Genomic DNA, 19,766 nt, shown 5'->3' with positions numbered 1-19,766 from the left:
AGATTTGTCAAGAAGCTAAAATACAGTGGCCCCAAGCATTGCCTCTAGCCCTTCTGAGGATTAGGATTAAACCACGAGAAAGGATAGGGGTAAGTCCGTATGAAATTTTGTACGGCAAACCATATCATGCTGTAACCTATCAAGGGGACCCACATGTAATTGGGGATCAGATGATTGTAAATTATGTTTTGTCTTTAAATAAGACCCTTGCAGCACTGAGATCCACGCTGGAGTGGAATTGACCGTTACCTCTGGACACTCCTGCTCACGATATTCACCCAGGAGACCAAGTTTATGTGAAGAACTGGTCGGTGGAGCCTCTGAAGGAAACATGGGACGGCCCCCATCAAGTGATAATGACAACTTACACCGCCGTCAAGGTCGACGGGATCAACAGCTGGATCCATTACACACGGGTCAAAAAGGTCCCCTCCCGATGGTCGGTGGAACCCCTATCTCCCACAAGAATGGTGTTCAAAGCCAAAAATTAATGCTGTTGTTGTTACTCTTGAGTAAAATAATAATTGTTGAAACCTTTGTTAAAATCACAATACCTGAATCAAGGGTGTGGGTACCGGAGAATTCAAATGTAAATCTCACATGTTTGTTTGTCGATGACCAGGGAGCTGGATGGGACAGAGTCGGGGCACGATGGAAATGGATCACCAAGGATCAAATTCAGGATAAAGGAGTAGAAACGGTCTGGGATGAGAAGCAGCAAAAAGGTAGGACTACCCTGCAGATATCCAATGTAACAAAGGCCAGAACAGGAAAATATGCTTGTATAGTTTGGATAAAAGGGAGTTATGATTATGGATTCGTAAATCTTGACATTTTAAATATCTCCCAAACAGAACCGGAAAATAAGGTCCAGGCGACTCTCCCAAATGGGAAAGTAGATATGTGGGACGGACCTCCTCTCAGAATAAAATGTACTCACAAAATTGAGACAGGGTGTCAGAAACAGATTGGAATGAAATGGTGGAAATGGAACACGACACAGGAAATGTGGAATCCACAGGTACAAGGGACAAGTTGGTGGACGCAGGGAAATGAAAGCAGAGGATGGTTGAATATAACGAACTCAGAGATTGGTAGATCGGAGGGTAAATACCTTTGTGTTCTCGTTTGTGGTAATAGGGGAGGTTATGGGGTCAGGAAGGTAGAAGTGGTATTACAACAGGATCGAGGAATCAAGCCTGAACAGGAAATATATAACGCAAAGGAAGGGCAGGATTTGGTTTTAAGATGTAGGATACCAACTGAAAGCTACACTGAGTATGAATGGTGGTTTGGAGGACAGAACTTGGTGGCTCAAGGGAAATATCAAATTAGAAGAAAACCCCAAGAAATAGTGTTAGTAATTAAAGAGGTCCTGGAACAGCAAGATAATGGACAATACTGGTGTTGGGTTGCTCGAGATGATTGGTGGGCAACCGGGATGATTAGTGTTTATGTTGAAAGAGCAAGGGTGACTCGGCAGGTACCAGAGGATGAAATCCGAACCAAACCAGAGAATCTGATTGTGGGTTTAATTAGGGATTTTGGGCAAACACAAAATGTATCAGCAATCACTGCATGTCTGCCTTTGCCCCATGCGGCAGGAGATCCTATACCATGGGGAATTATACCAGCTCCAGACATGCCTGCATCTAATCGAACAGTTACCTTAAGTTGTACCCAGGAGACTAGGATCCGAACTAAATTGGTTAATTGGACAAATGTGATAAGGAAACGCTGGAAAACCCCGGGGAACCGAGCAGATTGTTACAAGCTTCCGAATGCTGTATTTACCAAAATCGGAAGATTCCATGGAGTAGGATGGTGTGAATACGATGAGAGGCAAACGCTAGAAGTCCCGGCAACTGAACAATATTTTGAAATAATATGCCAGAATGTTACAAACACAACTACCATGGAGCAATGGCAGACAATCTGGGGACCTAGTTTGTTAGAAACCTATCGTTACATAGGAACAGTTCAATGGTGTATTTATTGGAAGGGACGGAAAAATCAAACTTACTCAAAGACCTATCAAGGACAGGGTAGTTGGAGAAAAGATGCACCTGGAATGACCGATTGGAATTGCACTAAGGTCTTCACTTGTGACAGCCCAAGTGAGTCTGTGAGTCTACTGCCTGTAAAGGTACTTTTGAGATTTGGCTGTGAATGTAGGGGATATAACCACACGATAAAAGACAAAAATACAGAAGGAGAGTTAAACTGTAAAACTACATCAATCCGAGCTCCAGGAAATTTAGTTTGGGTAATGGGTCACGGACACTGGACCACTCATATGCCGGTAGACGGTCCAACTACACAAATTACTTTAGGAGTTCCAACTCTTTGTCCTTTTTGGAAATCGACAAAATTGACGGCCTCAGAAATACAAATGAGACATAAGCGAGATATAAGTCAGGAAATTGGAGACATAGGGTTAGAAGAAGGGGAAGATTGGCATGGACCTTCTTCAGGAGTTAAATTTACCCACTCTTCAGGAGTGGGTATTAGAATCTCTCTTTGCACCAATATCATCATATCGAAACAGGGAAATGTTGTACAAATTGTTGGGGCAAACAGAAAGGTTGGCGGCTGTGACCAAGAAGGGATTCAAGGACTTAAATCTGCAGTTACAAGCTTCGTCTAGGATGACAATTCAAAATCGGATGGCTTTAGATATGATATTGTTGAAGGAGCATGGCATATGTGGATATCTGCATGGTAGAGATGATCATTGCTGCATTCACATCCCGAATGTTACACAGGAAGTAGAAAAGGATATAAGTCAATTAGAACAGATTGAAGGAAAGGTGAATAATATTCAGAAAGAGGCAGAACATAATTGGGTTGGAGAACTGTTCAGCTCCCTGGGAATTCGGATGTCCGGATGGATATCCTCAATTGTACAGTATGGAATCATGATTGTTATAATCATTTTAGTTGCCTTAATAGTATATAAGTGTCTTTTAGGAATGATTGTCAAGGAAGGTCAACACTCTCGGCGAATAATGAAGGCGATAATGCAAAGAGAAGTTCTGGCAGAACCAGCCACTCCACCTCCTGCTTATCGCGAAAAGGCAACATGAATTGTTGAGCATCCTTGCGAACCCAGAAGAAGCTCGAAGGATGCTCAAAAGCGGGGACTTGTTACAAAAAGGATAGGATATTGGATTTTAGAAGTAGTAAGGCTAAGGCTCTGCTAGGCTGTAAGGCCTCAGGTGTAGAAATAGTTCTCTTGGGAAACAGGAATGGAATGTGCTGGGTGGGGAAGTTAGGAGTAGTGAATTAGCTGGGCATGGAGAACATGTCTAAAAGTAAATAGTTCTGGGTCGATATATGTTGCATGCAAGGGGGATTTCAGTGGTGGGAGTTCAATTGAGCATTATCTAAGACTAGACAACCATGAAGATATACGGCTTGGGGTATGATTATCAATTGTTAATGTTTTGTATGTGTGCCAATGTTTGAAACTGTATAAAGAGCTGAGTGAAACGATAGGTCTTTGGGAAGCCTGATTTGGGACACCAGTCCCCAGGTCCCCGGGCCCTGAATAAAGCACCGCATAAACTGACTCTCTGTTGGTTTGTGTTTGTGGTCGGTGGGCAACACTTTTTTCCAAGGAAATATTACCAAGTAGTAGGCAGAGTAGAAAAGAAAGCAACACCACACCCCAGTTCTCCTGAGGTCTGAGAAGGTATCCAGGCGGTTGAAGGTCCTTCAGGTACAACTCTGTCTCCAAGGCAGAGGTAACCTTTACCCAGGAGCTCACAGTGCAAGGCTGGCGGCCTCTCAGCAAGGACCTGCCCCAAGCCGGCCCAGCAGGGCACCAGCAAAGCCACCCGGCTTCCCGGGGCAGGTGGGAAGTGCCGCGGTCCAGGACAACGCAGCAGCAGCCCGTCCGCTGGGCTGTGTGCGAGGGACTGCAGCAACAGCAGGTCAGGCACAGGCTACCCAACACAGGCAGCACTTCAGTGCCCACACAACATCTGTAGGAGAAGCACCAGAAAAACTTCGTAGTAATAAAGCAGGGGCACAAGGGCTGGGTAAATGATGCAAAGCCCTTCACCGCTGTGGCCTTCAAAGGAAACAAACAGTCGCTTGGGGATAGGCTTGAGGTACAAATACCATTAGGAAGATGGAGGTGGTTAAGTGCTCCCTTTGGCTCCTTTTGTGCATGTGGGATTGAGGTTGAGTTATTTGCGCTAACAGCTGGGTCTGAAGTTGCTTTGGGATTGTTCCTGTGTACCTAAGTTTGCTTCAATTTATCTCTTTGAACAACAGAGAGGGGAGTTCAGGTTGTGCTTGTGAGAGAGTCTTGTTAGCTGACATAGGGTGATCTGAGGCTAGTTTCATGTACTCTACCTGACATGTCCCTAACCTGATCTGTATGATAAATATACATCCTTGCTTTAGCTTAACCTTTGGTGTTAGGATGCCTTGCCTGGGTAATCCCGGCTGTAAGGAGCTCCGAGCAGCTGAAAGCGTGCAGCCAGAGGGAGCCGTCGGGAAAGCTCACGTGTGAACCAGGGAATGTCTGTGGCAGGGATTATCTCTATCTCATAGGAGGCCTTTTTGTTCCTCTTCCTAGCACTTCTGTGGACAGAAACCAAAGAGAAATTTTTTTTTTTTCTTCCTACATCTTGAATGGTGTTCCCACAGGGGTCTTATGGCCTGCAACTTGGCTCCCCTTTCCTGCAAGGTAAAGGGCAAATGGATTCTTGATTTTGAACAGAAATTGCTTTTAAACAGCATGTTGAATGAAATCTTAACTTCTGCAGGCTTTTGTAAAATGTTGAGGTTTGTTTTTAAACTTAAAAAAAAAAACCAAAATCCTTCAAACCCTCTTATCTTCTTTCTTGCTGAAGGAGAATAAAAACAACTGATGCTTCAAATAGACAGAAGCACCAGACAGTTACATAAAAACAAACTGCCAGATCCCTGCATGTAGGAGTGTCTGCTCTCAATTCAGTCCTGCCTCTCTGTGAATGTGCCTGGAAGTAGGTCTCCCCATCCTGAGGCGATAGCAGCTGGGACTACTAAATGCCCGAACTGAAACTGGGCGCTGAAGGCACTGATGATGTGGCCTTAGGCTGCATAGAGATTCAAGCAGAGTCCTTCGTAGCCAGGGGACCAAGTATTTGCAGTCAGACGTTGGAGAAGAGCCACAAAGTTTTAAATCTTTACTAGTTCTGTGAACAGCTCGAAAGACCTTTAAGCGAAGCTCTAGGGATCAGCACATATCCTCCTGTCTTAAAGCTTCTTAAAGTATTTCAATTGTTGTAGACCTGAAAAAACTGGAAAAGTTATGGCGAGGACAGAATCCTCATGAGAACTTTATGCCCTCAGCTCTACCTCCCTTTAAATGTCTGGTTGTAATTGTGCTCAGGAGCCTTCAATATCAAGGTAGAGGAAATACAAGCTACACCTACTAAAGTGGTGGGTTTGTGATCAGATTGTTAAAGTGCATGACAGATCCAGCTCATCTTCCCTCTGAAGAGCTATTCAGCCATCTAAGGGCCAGGGTTTCTCCCTGAGCTCATTGCATGCTCACAAATGGACAGCAAATCACTCAGATAACACAGGCTTACAGTGTTCTGGAAGAGCACAATGAATTGTTACTTTTTTGAAGCTGAAAGAATTGGATTAACCAAGAGCACCCTTGAGCTGAGCTCTGAGGTTAAATGATAATGTACTGAAAATGGCACCCCGAAAAACCAAGGAGGTTAAGGCTTCATTTTAGGGAAACACAGGCAGGGATTCCAAGTGCCCAAGATGAGGAAATTTGCACTGCATTGATTGTTACACTTGGAACAGAATTCATGATAAACTGCTTTTAACTGTAGTTTGTGAAATATCTGGCACCACAAAAGAGTCTGAGGCCCTAGGTATTGGTGCATCCCCTGCTTAAGATAGAGGTAAAAAGAAAAGTCAGCCCACGTGTGTAGAGTTGTTGGCACTTCCCCACCCCCGGAATCTTGAAGAGTTGATGGGAGCTTTATTCGACGCCCCTGGGCAGCCTCGTGTCCTCGGCAACGCAGTGCAAGAGCCCCTCATCCCAAACCCTGAAGGAAGATAATCTCCTTCAGGCTGCTCCTGGGGCGCTTAGCACACAAAAGCCAATTAACTCCATTGCGGAAAGAAGGCTTCGCCGGCAGTGCGGCGGCTCTGGTGCCATCTGAGCACACAGGCGAGGCTCGGAGCCGGTGCGGAACTTGGCGATAAAGAACCCCGGGGAAATGAGTGGAGTGACTCTTGGCAGGGCCTCTCCCGCCGGTGACCCCACGGAGCCCCATCCCCAGCGCAGGCCGGCGGCGCCTGTGAGGGGGCTGAAGCTGGAGAAGCCCCCACAGCGGGGGTGACAGGACCGAGACACCCCCTCAGCCCCGCTGTCTCTTTAAATGGGGGCGGGGCCTCTCCCGCTGCCCGCCTGGCGCGGCCGGCCCCGCCCCGCTTCGCCATTGGTTGTGCTGCAGTCTAGGCACACAGAAACAGCAGCATGCTAACAAAAAATATGTGTTGTGCCCCAAAAACTTGTGAAGTAGCTAGGGGAAGCTGACAGTAATGAGACAGTAAGCATCGTGCCCAGTGCTCTGTAAGGTCAATTTCTTCCTCATTACCAGTGCCTCTTACTCCTGCTGCTGGGCAGTCTGCTAGCCAAAAACACCAAGGTAATAAACAAAGATTTATTTTTAAAGGCTTTTGTGACTCTTGAAGATATGTCTCAATTAATTTCTTTTATTAAAACAACTTACTTCTCAGTTAAAGGTCAGCTATTCATTCCCAGGCACTTAACTTGGTTTTGGAAGGAGGAGTTCTTTAAGAATGTATCAATTAATTCAGGATTTTCTTGAGCAGAATAACAACCTAGCATAGGCTGGGCTTCGGATTCTGCTCCCATGTATAAGGGATGTCACAGCTCAGAGTTTCTGGGCTTGGGAATGGTGTTGGCATGTTGCTAGAGCCTGCCAGTTTGCATGATGTGAAGACTCTGGACGTCTAAAACAAATACTAACAAAACTATTCCTTCTGTTTTATTGCAGGCCTTCCCGTGAGCTCTCCAACAAGTTTAACAAGTAAGAGCAATAGAGAGTTTGCTCTATGCACACCGATGGAAAAAGGCTGGTGTGGGTGGGAGAGGGGCAGTCTGAGGAAAGGAAATGTTCAGGGAGCAAGAAGGATCTAGGGGAATAATGAACCTGACACACAGTACAGAGAAGCAGAAAAGTGATGTTCAGCTTGTAGCATTGAGTAACTTTGCTGTGATTTCAGCTGAGTACCATGTTGGACTAGCTGATACTGGAAAGAAAACACGGTGGGACCACAAAAAAAATCAGGCCTGGCATATTACGTGATGCCATGGGAAGCTCATATAAATAGTGTTTACCAAGGCACTTGTTCTTGCCAGGCTCTCATTCCTCACCCTGTAGTTAGAAGCAGCAAGTCCCAGAGTAAGGCAAGTTTCCTGTGCTAATGAACCTGTATTGTCCTATTTTCCTTTCTCTGGGCTTATCAGGAAACAGTCTCTTCTGTACTGGTCTCTGCAGTTCTTGCTGCTGCTGCCTGCAGAATCTTGGCCCTCCTGTTACCATGATGGATGTATTTCTCCAATTCATTTTTATTCTGATCCCAGATTATTCCATAACTGGAAAATACCTTTGAGATTCAGAGAAACTAGACAGGAGTGGCTGACTTGTGAGACACTTTAATGAAAGAAGTGGGGAAATGAGCTTAAGGTTTTAGTTCCTCACTCTGTTTTGTTCAGTAATGTTTCTTTTCAGCTGTCATGTTTCTTATTGATGGTCACAAGTAGTTAAAATGCTGACCTATGTTTTTTTCTTTCCTTCATTACTCACATCTTGGTCCATTAACACATAACCAGGAAAAAAAACCCAGTGGATTTCAGTCCTCAGTTTTTCTCCTGAGGAGAGGCACACATCTCCTGCACAAATGCAGGGATACGTATTCCTGTTTTTCAGTGCAGTTTGTTTCTGTTGGCATTTCCAGTCAGTATCCAGGGTAACTCATTGCTGTGATAATTGCCTGCTTGCCCTCTATATCATGTAGTATAATAGATAAGGTAAAAAAAAGGCAGTAGTATTTCCTTGGGAAATCTGAAGCAATCACATGGAATTAAGAATTCATAGGAATTATTTTAGTCACTTGATGATGGCTCAGTTTCCAACCTTACATTATCACCCCTCAGCAGACAGGCACCGAGGGAAAGAGAATTTCTGCTTTAAAGAAACAGTCATTTTTCAGAGATAAAGTCTTGGGCAATGATTGTTTCCTGCACTATAGCATCAGAATGTCTCAGTTATGACTGTATTTTTTAGGCACCACACAAGCACTTAGTAAGTGATAATTTTTCCCCAGGAGGTTTCTGACTGTGTCCAGACAAATAAGGGTAGAAGAGTGGGGAAGGGGGAAAGAAAACAACCACAAAACCATTTTTTAATAGTGGGCATGAGTTTAAAATCAGTTTTGCAAGGAAGGGGAATTCCTACACGGTTGGGAAAAACAAACCTTATTTGTTACTGTAACTCCATGGATTAGAGTTACATGTACTGCCTATACAAAAGTTTCTGTAAAAACAGGGACGTGTCTTTCAGAGACTTAGTAGAACAAAATTGTATTCTAGACCTCAAAACGGCCGTAAGAAATTGGTTTTAATGACTTAACTAATTTCATAGCTTCCACCCAACAATTTGAGCCCTCTTCTGTTCTTTGGAAGAGGAACCATGCAATCCTACAGGTGTGGGTTGTGAGTAGGTACCTGAGTAACAAAACCTCAGTGGCTGTTACCATGTCCTCACCACTTATATATGGAGCTATAACCTCTGCTAGGACCCCTTTTCAAGAGATCACCTTCCCCAGATGCCTTTGTTTGAGAGCCACTTCTGATATTTAGCCGGGCAATGGAAATGCTTGACCTTGCATCGCATCTGTCCAGCCAGTCAGCTCCTTCAGTGGCAGTGAGCACTTGTCTGCTCAAGCCTCCATCCAATATGGAATGCAATCCCATGTGTTATACATTACACCCAGGGAAACACCGATATATGCAGTTTCTGTTTTCTCTCTGGAAGTTTAGTCATTGTTTTTTCATAGGCTCTATGCAGACAGGTAATAAATATTTTGTGTTGTTGATACCTGACTCAAATTCACATTAGCACCTGAAGGTAGAAATGCATTCCTTTAAACCCAGCCCTCAAAAATGTCCCAGAGGCTCACAACAGTCATTGCTCTCTCCAAATGTGGCAGAGAGCAGACACATTCATCTATAACAGCACTCAAGAAACTTGCTATCTACAAATATTGCACCTCTTTGGAATTCTTCATCTACTATTAGCACTTTTTTTTTTTTTTTTTTTTAATTAGCAGTGAATATTTTGGTCTTTCTTCTGTTGGATACAGGTCTAATTTTCACTCTCTTTCATGTTTATTTACTTGTTAAAAGTTCTTTTCAATGTTGAACAGTACCATAACCTCCTCAAAGTGAAAAACTTTGTAGCTCACAACCTGTAAGTGGACAAGCAGATGATCCTAGGGAAATCTGCACCCATACAAAGTGTGTGTTTCTTCTAGGCCATGCTAGATAAACTTTACCACCCCTCTTGCCAAGTTTTCCAAGTATTATTGAGAAGAAATATAGATGTGAAGCACCAAGCTGAAGCTCCAGAACTGGGGACACAGAAGTTGTTTTGGGAGGGTGATTCTTTCAGAGGGAGTTGTTTGGGGAATTCTGGCAATACATGTTTACCTGAAAGGCAATATTTCTTTTGCATGTCTAGCTTCTGGAAATCCTAAAAGCAGTTCTGGAAACCAGACTCAGACAGGGAGTGATATCCGCTATTCTAGTGAGTATTCTTACTTAACTGTATGGCTTTTGAGTTTTAGCTGGTCAGTTTTGCTTTTGATGAGTGATTGGCACAGCAGACAAATTAAACTGGCATTTTTATTTGTAGCCTTACTGGACTTAAGCCCTATCACAAACCACTTAAATGCTGGTTACAAAACTCCTCTCAAAGAAAAACAGAGCTTGATAAGTTGATACCACTCTCACTGTAGAGCAGCACAGGACTGATTCAGAGTGGTAAAATTGAAAAAAAAAAAAAAGAAAAAAGAGAGAAGAAGAGTCATCCCCTGTGAGAGAAGACACAAGGGAACATACAAAAAAGTTGCTCATATACATGTTGTACATATTATATGAGCGTGTTGTTGTGAATGTACGATACGCATATACTATTCCTATCGTCATGGGAGGGAAGGTCCAGGAGGCAGTCTTCTGCAGACCCTTTAAGCACTTGATATTTGTGTGATGCATGCTACTTAATCTTTCATTTTAATATTATGCATCTCTGGGGCAAGAGTGTTGCTGCAGATTTGCTCTTTCCTACCCAGCATACTGACTAAGCAAAATATGTTTGATGTTTTCCCCCTGTAAACGGTCTCCCTCTAGTTCCATAGATGCACAGACACATCTATATGAATATTAAACATTAATTGCATTGAGAGCCATTGAATGCAGCCTCCCCCTGACACAGGGCTTAGGCCAGCAGGTGGAACAGTGCCTGATAAGTTTGAATGTGGCCGGTTGCTGCCAGAGAAAAGATAAAAAGGGAGAAGCTGGGTTTATATGTTTCCCTGGGAAAGCTCTTCTTCATTACATAATTCTTTCTTTTTTTTTTTTTTGCTTCTTGGCTGGGAAACACCTGTCAGGAAATGGCAGATGGTGGGAAATAATAAAAGGAAAGAAATGTCCTCATTTTAAAAGGAGATCTTGCATTTTCTATCCCAGGTTGTAAGTGCTGTGGGGAATGTTACTGAATTATGTAATTCCTTGGTGTCTTTCTGGGTGCACAATGCTAAAAGCAAAACAATCACTTCAGTTGCTGAATTTCAGACAGGTCTCTCTCTCTCTTTTTTTTTTTTTTTTTTTTTTTTTTTTTTTCCTTGAAAAAGAGGAAAAAATAAATTGCATGTTCAAAAAATTTGTTTCTGGAACACGACTTTCTCACAAAACCTTTGGAGGCCATCAGCATTGGGGTTGAATGACGAGTGTTTTCCTCAAAATTAGGATGGGCCCAGTGGAGCAGGTGCTGAAACTTTGTTCTTTTACTGAAAAATGGGTGAAAGCAGTTCCACAGGGCAGCATGAGTGTCAGGGAAGGGGTAAGGGTGGGAGAAGGAAGATGCTTCAGTCTTCCCTCCCCAGAGAGTCCAAGCCTGAGGCTCAGTGGTTGCAGGAAGAGTAACAGGAGCAGCAGGTTACCCTGCTCCAGAGAAATGGGTAATGTTTGGTGAAATGGAGCTGGAGGTGCCTCTCAGTGTGTGTAAGTGCCTATACACAGAGGCAGTGTAAGTCAGAGGCAGCAGCCAAAATTGTTCTCCCTCTTTTGCAGATGTTATCTTGCCAATTGTCATCACCCTGATAGTCATTACCCTCTCTGTCTTCTCACTGGTGGCTTTGTACAAGATGTGCCAGAAGAAAACTCCAGGTATTTGGTTTGCTTTCTCTGCAGGGGATGGGGGGGAAATCAATGTGCTTTTCATTATTAAAAGATCTCTTTTAGATTACCTTAACCATCACTGTTGTGGCAGTCTGGTGGGAAAGCCTTTTGTATTTTGAAGTGTTTTGCCTAATGTGGGAAACTAACACTTCATTTTCAAAATCAGTAGGAAGAGCAGAGTGAGCAAAAATGATTTTTGGAGAACATATAATGCTGTAAAGCCTTTTGTTCATGATTTTGCAGCTACAAAGAGCTAACAAACACCTGTGCTAACACAATCAATCAGATAGAAATAGACAGTGAAAACTAAATTTGAAGATGTTCAACAAAATCCCTTTATGTATTTTATCTTTCTTCTAGACACAGGCAAAGAAATATCAATGTTTTCTTTTGGGATATACCTGATACATACACACACACACACATGCACATGACACATGAGTAAAATTTTCCAGTTACAGTATAATGTGCAGGGAACAAAATCCCTGAGCAAACAGTATTTGCAGAAATAGTCATTTTGACAGAGCAGCTAAAGTCAGTATCTCTTTCTTTGTTGTCCATTAAATACTTAAAATAATGGGTTATAGTTCCATCAGAGTCCATTTGACGAATATTTCAGGGCTGCCCAGGCAGGCCACAGGTAAGTGTAAATCTCCATTAAGTGAAAACCCAGATCTGAATCCAGACTGTGGTTTTTCTGTCCCTGTGAGCTGGTGTGAGTTAGGAGACCTGTGCAGAGCTGTGAAATCACCTGGCCTTGGAAATACAAAATCACAACAGGGTATTGAAACTGTAAACCAAGACAAACAGTGTGTCACAACCAATTTAGCCAATGACATGGCAAAACAGACCCAGATAAACAGAGGAAGGTATGATCCTTACTTAGGAAATTACTGAATATTCAGAGTCGGGAGACAAAGATGTGAGATGGAGAACATTTCCTTACCAGCCTCCCCTCTGTGCAAATGTCATCAGGCACTGTATTAGCAAATTCATTTTGAAGATAGAGTAGATACCTGTGGTGCTTCCTGTAGGATTTGCCCAGACCCATCCAGTGCACTTCCCCTGCAGATGGAAAGCCCTGTACTTGGTGCCATGGAGTTGGTGCCGTGTCTCTGATGTAACCCCCGGCCCCTTGTATCTGCCCACACTTGCACGTAAGCATAAAATACATTCAGCATATGATTCATTTTGGAGACAAACCTGTTCCTCATCGATGGGGATGACAAACTCTGTTCTCGGATGTCGTGCCAGGTTGTACCCCACAGGGGGTACGGCCTCAGGAACACCCTTGTTCCCTCAGTCCCCTCACCCCGTATCTTTTAGCTCAGTTGTTGTGTACTCAAGAACCATCGCATGCTCATGTCCTCTGCGCCAGCTACCCAGGGATTTGGGAGCTGCAGGGAAAAAAACGTGCTTCTGTTGTGCTCTTGGGCAAGTCCTCTGTCATTCTCCCTGGTTTCCAGAAGCATCAGTAGGAGCAGCATCAGTTCACTTCCATAGATGACCAGAAAAATAACAATTACTATTCAAGCTGATTGATTGTGTGAATGAACTGAATCAGGGGGATGGGGAGCAAAAGAATTCGGTTGTTAGGAACAATGCATCTAGCTTGGTCAGCATACCAGAGCAGGAAGAAGAAGATAAGAGACTGCTGATAAAACCAGGGGGAGTCTCAGACAGGCATCCTGCTTCATCCCAAAACTAGCTCAAACCAGTCCCAAAGCTTAAACCCAGGCCAAAGGTATAAAAGAGCATGCGCAGGAGAGAAAGGTGAAAAGTTCAGACGAGGAAGACTCCCCTGACTTCGTCACAAGACCCCCGAGAGACCCCTACCACAACCACCAGACAACACTGCGCAAGCGCAATGCGGATGTAAATGACTTTTGAGTTCATTATAATACGAAGCGAGGCTGGGCGGGGCTAGGTGATGAATATGTATGAGTTTGTTAGGAAACTTAATGAATATGGAACTTGTAACCCGATAAATACCGAGCTGAAAACAGCTGTAGGCACGCATGATTTTGGAGGAGCGATCCCCCATGCGTCCCAGCGCTGGAATAAAACATACCTACTTTACTACTTTTTCTAGTAGTGGAGTCCTTTCCTGCCTTTCATTTGGCGAGCCAGGCAGGAGAGACTCTGCCCGGCTGCAGGATCGGCTGAGGAGCGGACATCCTATGCGCGCCCCAGGCCTTTCCTGGCGGATCTCCTCCCCTCAGCTCGCTCACTGCAGCGGACAGACAACGACCTGCTAAAGCTGCAGACAAACGGTATGTTTTGCATTTAAGGTGCCTGTAAGTCGTACGCGTGGCCAGGGCTGCTGGTAAGCCGTGAGGAGACGTCCCACGCGCAGCGTAGTCCCTGTGAGGGAAAAGGTGGGGCCGGCAAGGGGCAATCACCGACCAATAGAGCGGCCGCTAGCAATCCTGGGGGCGGATTGGGTGATTCCAAGGGGGGGTCCCGGTGGAACTTGTTACTGTGTTGGAAAAATACAAGCGGGATCCTGAAACTATTACAAGCGAGTGTCACGAACATTTTGCTACTAGTAGCTGGTTTGAATGTTGTTTATATGTTTGTGCAGACATTGGTTGTTGTGGGATTGCTTTTTATGGGTGTGGATGTGTATTCGGTCGTGCAGATGTGTATTCGGTCGTGCAGATGTGTATCAGGTCGCTTATTCGTTTGTAAAACAGGAAGCTTGCGTGCTGCCGTGTGATATTTGAGAGTGTGATATTGAGACATTTGTTTGGAAGAGTGCTTGTTCGTTGAATTTGGAATCTTGACTGGAAGAACCTCTGCAGGAATATTAGTGGCTTTTGATTGAGAACAACCAGCAGCAGAGAATTTAAAGTTTGAAAGAGTACAAGAAATAGCTTGCTCTTGTGGATGTATCAGAACCTTTTTCAACGGGAGGGCAGCAAGTTGCATGGATATTAATGCAGTGTAAAGTTTGTATTTTGAGCCTGAGATTTTAAAGATTGTGTGTGGGAAGTCGCATTTGGTGCCTGAGGTTTGGGAGGTTCGGGAAGAAAATTGGGAAAGAATTGTGAGAAAGTGTGAAGAAAGATTTGGGTGGAAACGAGATAATGCTAGGGGACAAAACTCTCTCCATTCATGTGTCCTATCTGCTCGAGTGATAGAGAGGACTCCCTGCTTGGTGTGTGGGTGTAAGTTCAGTGTAGATCTTGTGGAAGTCGGAGAAAGGAGAAAAAAAAAAAAAAAAAAAAAAAAAAAAAAAAAAAAAAAAAAGGAAGATTTCAAGCAGCCTTGGCAAAAGGCATAGGATACAGGTGACCCGAAGGGGGTGGCACAGTATTTGAGTAAGCTCAAATAGGATGGGAACCAGACAAAGTAAGGAAATCCCCAGAGCAAGCCCGCTCGGCTGTATTCTAGCCCATTGGAAGGAGATAGTAGGAGCTGGAGGCACAGAAAATAAAAAAACCCTTATAAAATATTATACCCAGTGGTGGCCACTGTATAAATTAGAAAATAAAGCTAAATGGCCATCTAACGGAACTTTAGATTATAATACTTTGCTTCAGCTAGTGCTGTTTTTGAGGCGGGAAGGTAAATGGGAAGAAGTTTCCTACGCTGATGCATTTTTCTCTCTCCGAAAACACCCTGAATGGCAGAGACACTGTGGAATCAAACCCCCCAGTGATCCTATGGTGTTAGCTCTGGAAAAAGAAAATAAAAAGGGCCAAAGAAGAATTAAGCGCTGCTGCTCGTCGTGCAGCATAGGCCAGAGATGCACAAGGTCAGACAAAGTCTATCAAACAGCAGCTCAGGGACAAGATGATGATGAATTAACCGATTTGCTTAAGCCTCCCCTTAGGAGACAGGAAGAGGATGCGGACTCGGAAGGAACACCAGCGCCAACCCCCTCTCCCCCGGGCAGTCCTGTCTCGTCCCGAACCAGGAAACAGGTACTGATGGCACCCCTGAGAGAGGCGGTGGCACCTGATGGGGATACAATGTTGATTAGAGTACCTTTCTCTACTGCTGACCTAGATGCATGGTATAATATTGCCAAAAATTACCGAAATGATCCAGCAAGTACTGCTGAGCGCTTGCGACTTATAATTAAACAGCATAATCCAGATTGGGCTGATATACAATTATTATTGGGTGGACTAACAGAGACAGAAAGACAGTTAGTTTTGAAAACAGCTCGAGACTTGGCAGAGGACTATTACAAAACGCAACAATTAGATGTAAAAGATTACTTCCCACTCCAGGAACCACACTGGAATCCGAATAGAACAGCTGAATTAAAGAAATTAAAAAGTTATCAAGAATGGATAGCAAAAGGGGTGGAAAGGGCTATTCCCAAGACCCTAAACTGGTCAGCTTTGTACGCAATAAGACAGGGTCCTTCCGAGTCACCATCCGAATTCCTGGATCGTCTGAGGGATGCAATGCGCCGTAACACATCGCTGGATCCTGGGACCGAGGTAGGGGTACAACAGCTGGTATCTTTGTTTATAGGGCAATCCACAGGAGATATCAGACGTAAATTACAGAAACTTCAGGGGCTAGAAGGGAGGAATTTAGAAACTCTATTAGATGCAGCTTGGAGGGTATTCAGTAATCGAGAAGAAAGCTACAAGCAAGGGATGAGGAGATTAGTAGCAGTAGTAGAAGAAGGGAATAGAGGAAAACTTAGACAAGGACCCCCCAGACGAGGACCTCCCAGACAGGGCCCACCCCCGCTAGGTAGAGACCAATGCGCGATTTGTGGAAGGTCCGGCCATTGGAAAAATGAGTGCCCAGAAAGAAGACAAGAAGACTGCCAGAACAGAGGAAACCGAGGAAGGGGGAGGGTGGTTGCACATGTGAAAGAAGACTGAAGAGGACCGGGGGATTCCACCCTAGCGGATCCACTGGTTATAATGAAGCTAGGGGACAAGGAAAAAGAAATAGAATTTTTGGTGGATACGGGGGCAGCATATTCAGTTTTAAATAAAGCTTTGATGCCTGTGGAGGATGACTATATTGTGGTACACGGAGCAACTGGCCAATCTGAAAAAGCTTATTTTTGTAAGCCATTGAAATATAAAATTGGGAAACAATGGGGTATTCACAAGTTTCTATATTTACCCAATTCTCCAAAAGCACTCTTGGGAAGAGACTTATTAGAACAATTACAAGCAACCATTATTTTTAGGAATGGGGAAGTTATTCTGGAGGTAAATGACCAACAGTACATAGAGATACTGAGCCTAATATTAACAACCAAAGGCCCTGTGGAGGAAATCAGGGAAGAGATAATAAGCCAGGTGTTCCCAGGAGTCTGGGCCACAGATGTACCTGGGAGAGCCAAAAATGCAACCCCAATACAGATCAAACTCAAAGAAGGGAAACAACCAGTTAGAATTAAACAGTATCCCCTTAAAAGGGAAGACAGGGAAGGAATTGGCCCAATAATTGAAAAATTCTTACAGTTGGGATTGTTAAAAGAGTGCCAATCTGATTTTAATACTCCTATCCTGCCTGTCCGTAAACCCGATGGATCTTACCGGGTGGTCCAGGATTTACGGGCTGTTAATAAGATAACTGAGGATCTCTATCCTGTGGTGGCAAACCCTTACACTCTGTTAACATGCTTAACACCAGAACTAACCTGGTTTACTGTTTTAGATCTAAAGGATGCCTTCTTTTGCCTCCCTCTCCATGAAGCCAGCCAGAAAATTTTTGCATTCGAATGGGAAAGCCCTAAGAGTGGACGCAAAACCCAGCTCACATGGACGGTGTTGCCTCAGGGATTTAAGAACAGTCCCACCTTGTTTGGAGAACAGCTCACAAAAGACATAGAGTCCTGGGAAGCCCCACCAGGAGAAGGGAAGCTATTGCAGTACGTGGATGATCTCCTAATAGCTACCCGAACAGAGGAAGCTTGCACAGCCTGGACGGTAAGCCTCTTAAACTTCTTGGGACTCCAAGGGTACAGGGTATCCAAGAAAAAGGCTCAGGTGGTGAAACGGAAAGTGATCTATCTGGGCTATGAAGTCAGTGCTGGGCAACGAACTTTGGGGCAAGATCGCAAAGAAGCGATATGCCAAACCCCAAAGCCCCAGACAGCGAAAGAGTTACGGACTTTTCTGGGGATGACGGGGTGGTGCAGATTGTGGATTTACAATTACGGGCTGCTCGTGAAACCATTATATGAACTCATTACAAAGGAAAGCAGAGATCTCCAGTGGACAAAGGAGGCCACGCGGGCCTTCAGCCAGCTAAAGAATGCCCTCATGTCAGCTCCAGCTCTAGGACTCCCAGACGTGAGTAAGCCATTCTTTCTATTTTCCCATGAGAAGCAAGGGATCGCCCTGGGAATACTAGCACAGGACCTGGGCCCATACCGACGGGCAGTTGCTTATTTCTCTAAGCAGCTAGATGCAGCAGCCAAAGGATGGCCTGGGTGCCTCAGAGCTGTTGCAGCAGTCGTGCTAAACATCCAAGAAGCACGCAAGTTCACCTTGGGTCAGAGAATGACTGTACTGGTATCCCACACGGTGTCTGCGGTGCTGGAAGTGAAAGGTGGGCACTGGCTCTCCCCACAAAGGTTCCTGAAATATCAAGCCATCATGGTGGAACAAGATGATGTAGAAATAGTGGTAACTAACATTGTCAATCCAGCTTCCTTTCTCAGTGGAAATCAAGGAGAACCAGTACGCCATGATTGCCTGGAGACCATGGAAGCCACCTACTCCAGCCGCCCGGATCTGAAGGATACCCCTTTAGACAACGCAGAGACCTGGTTTACTGATGGGAGCAGCTACATCATCAGTGGAAAGCGACATGCTGGGCATGCAGTTACCACCTGCCAGGAGGTGATAGAATCCGGACCTCTGCCAACAAACACCTCTGCGCAGAAGGCTGAAATAATCGCCCTAACCCGTGCCTTAGAGATGGCAAAAGGAAAGAAAATAAACATCTATGCAGACTCAAGGTATGCGTTTGGAGTTGTACACGCACACGGGGCCATTTGGAAAGAAAGAGGACTGTTAAATTCGCATGGAAAGAACATCAAACATGCAGAAGAAATAATGCGGCTGTTGGAAGCAGTCCAGCTACCTGAGAAAGTAGCAATCATGCACATAAGGGCACATCAAAAGGTGAGCTCAGAATTGGAAGAAGGAAATGAACTGGCGGACAGAGAGGCAAAAGAAGCAGCAAAAGGTGAAGTAACAACAACTGGGGCCTTGATCCCAGATGGACAACTTTCCCTAGAGGGTAAGCCAACATATAATAAAAAAGACAAGAAATTGATTAAAGATGAAAAGGGAACATTTAATCAAGAGGGATGGGCTATCACTGCAGGGGAAAAAGTAGTTGTTCCCTCTCATTTGCTATGGGCCGTAGTTAGAGAGGAACACCAGAAAACACACTGGGGAACAAATGCCTTATATAATTACTTAATTGAGAAAATTATCGCCAGAAACTTATACGAAACTGTTATGCAAGTAACCCGACAGTGCAACCTTTGCCTCCAGACTAATCCCAAAAATACCCCTAAACCAAAATTAGGCCAAATTGGGAGAGGCCATGGGCCAGGACAGCAGTGGCAGATTGATTTCACAGAACTTCCAAGAAAAGGGGGGTATCGATATTTGTTAGTGCTAACAGATACTTTTTCAGGATGGCCAGAAGCTTTTCCTACTAGGACCGCTAAGGCTCGAGAAGTAACCAAGGTGTTACTACAAGAAATAATACCGCGCTTCGGAGTTCCAGCCACAATGTCCTCAGATAGGGGACCACATTTTATTTCAAGGGTGGTACAACAAACTAGCCGACATTTAGGCATAGATTGGGAACTCCACACTCCATACCATCCCCAGTCGAGTGGCCAAGTAGAGAAAATGAACCATATGATTAAGCAGCAAATTGTGAGATTAGGGCAAGAAGCTAACCTACCCTGGCCCCAATCTCTCCCACTTGCATTGTTACGAATTCGGACCAAGCCCAGGATTAAGGAGAAGCTAAGTCCCTTTGAAATACTTTATAGGAGACCATATGGGGTACAGAAAGGAATATCTACGCAAACAGAGGAAGAAACGCTAACCACCTACATGATTGCTTTAGATAAACAGCTTAGAGAAATTGGAAAACATGTGGCTGGAACTCGAAGTCGAGGCCTAGACGGTCCTGTACATGGCATTCAGCCTGGAGATTATGTATATGTTAAGTCTCTTACAGAAAAGACTCTGGAACCACAGTGGGAAGGACCATTCCAGGTGCTCCTCACCACTTACACCGT

The 19,766-nt window shown here is 44.4% G+C and overlaps 1 protein-coding gene across 4 annotated transcripts in view; it reads left to right on the top strand.

The window, feature by feature from the left end:
- Positions 1-89: 89 nt before the first annotated feature.
- Positions 90-19,766, top strand: part of LOC138109576 (endomucin-like) — a 37,354-nt gene continuing 17,677 nt past the window's right edge. The window contains exons 1-4 of one of the 4 annotated variants that reach the window (XM_069013236.1): positions 90-725; positions 7,041-7,073; positions 9,789-9,854; positions 11,399-11,494. In XM_069013236.1, coding sequence (XP_068869337.1) covers positions 332-725; positions 7,041-7,073; positions 9,789-9,854; positions 11,399-11,494 — 589 coding nt within the window. In that variant the 5' untranslated portion in view covers positions 90-331. Of the gene's footprint in view, positions 726-6,525; positions 6,669-7,040; positions 7,074-9,788; positions 9,855-11,398; positions 11,495-19,766 lie in introns of those variants that run through there. The other 3 variants (XM_069013234.1, XM_069013235.1, XR_011150614.1) reach the window with 3 other exon arrangements.

Source organism: Aphelocoma coerulescens, chromosome 4 (genome assembly GCF_041296385.1).
Source record: "Aphelocoma coerulescens isolate FSJ_1873_10779 chromosome 4, UR_Acoe_1.0, whole genome shotgun sequence".
In the NCBI taxonomy this organism is placed as follows: Eukaryota; Metazoa; Chordata; class Aves; order Passeriformes; family Corvidae; genus Aphelocoma; species Aphelocoma coerulescens.
The sequence above is the reverse complement of the archived record's forward strand: the minus strand, read 5'-3'. Positions and strand labels throughout refer to the sequence as shown.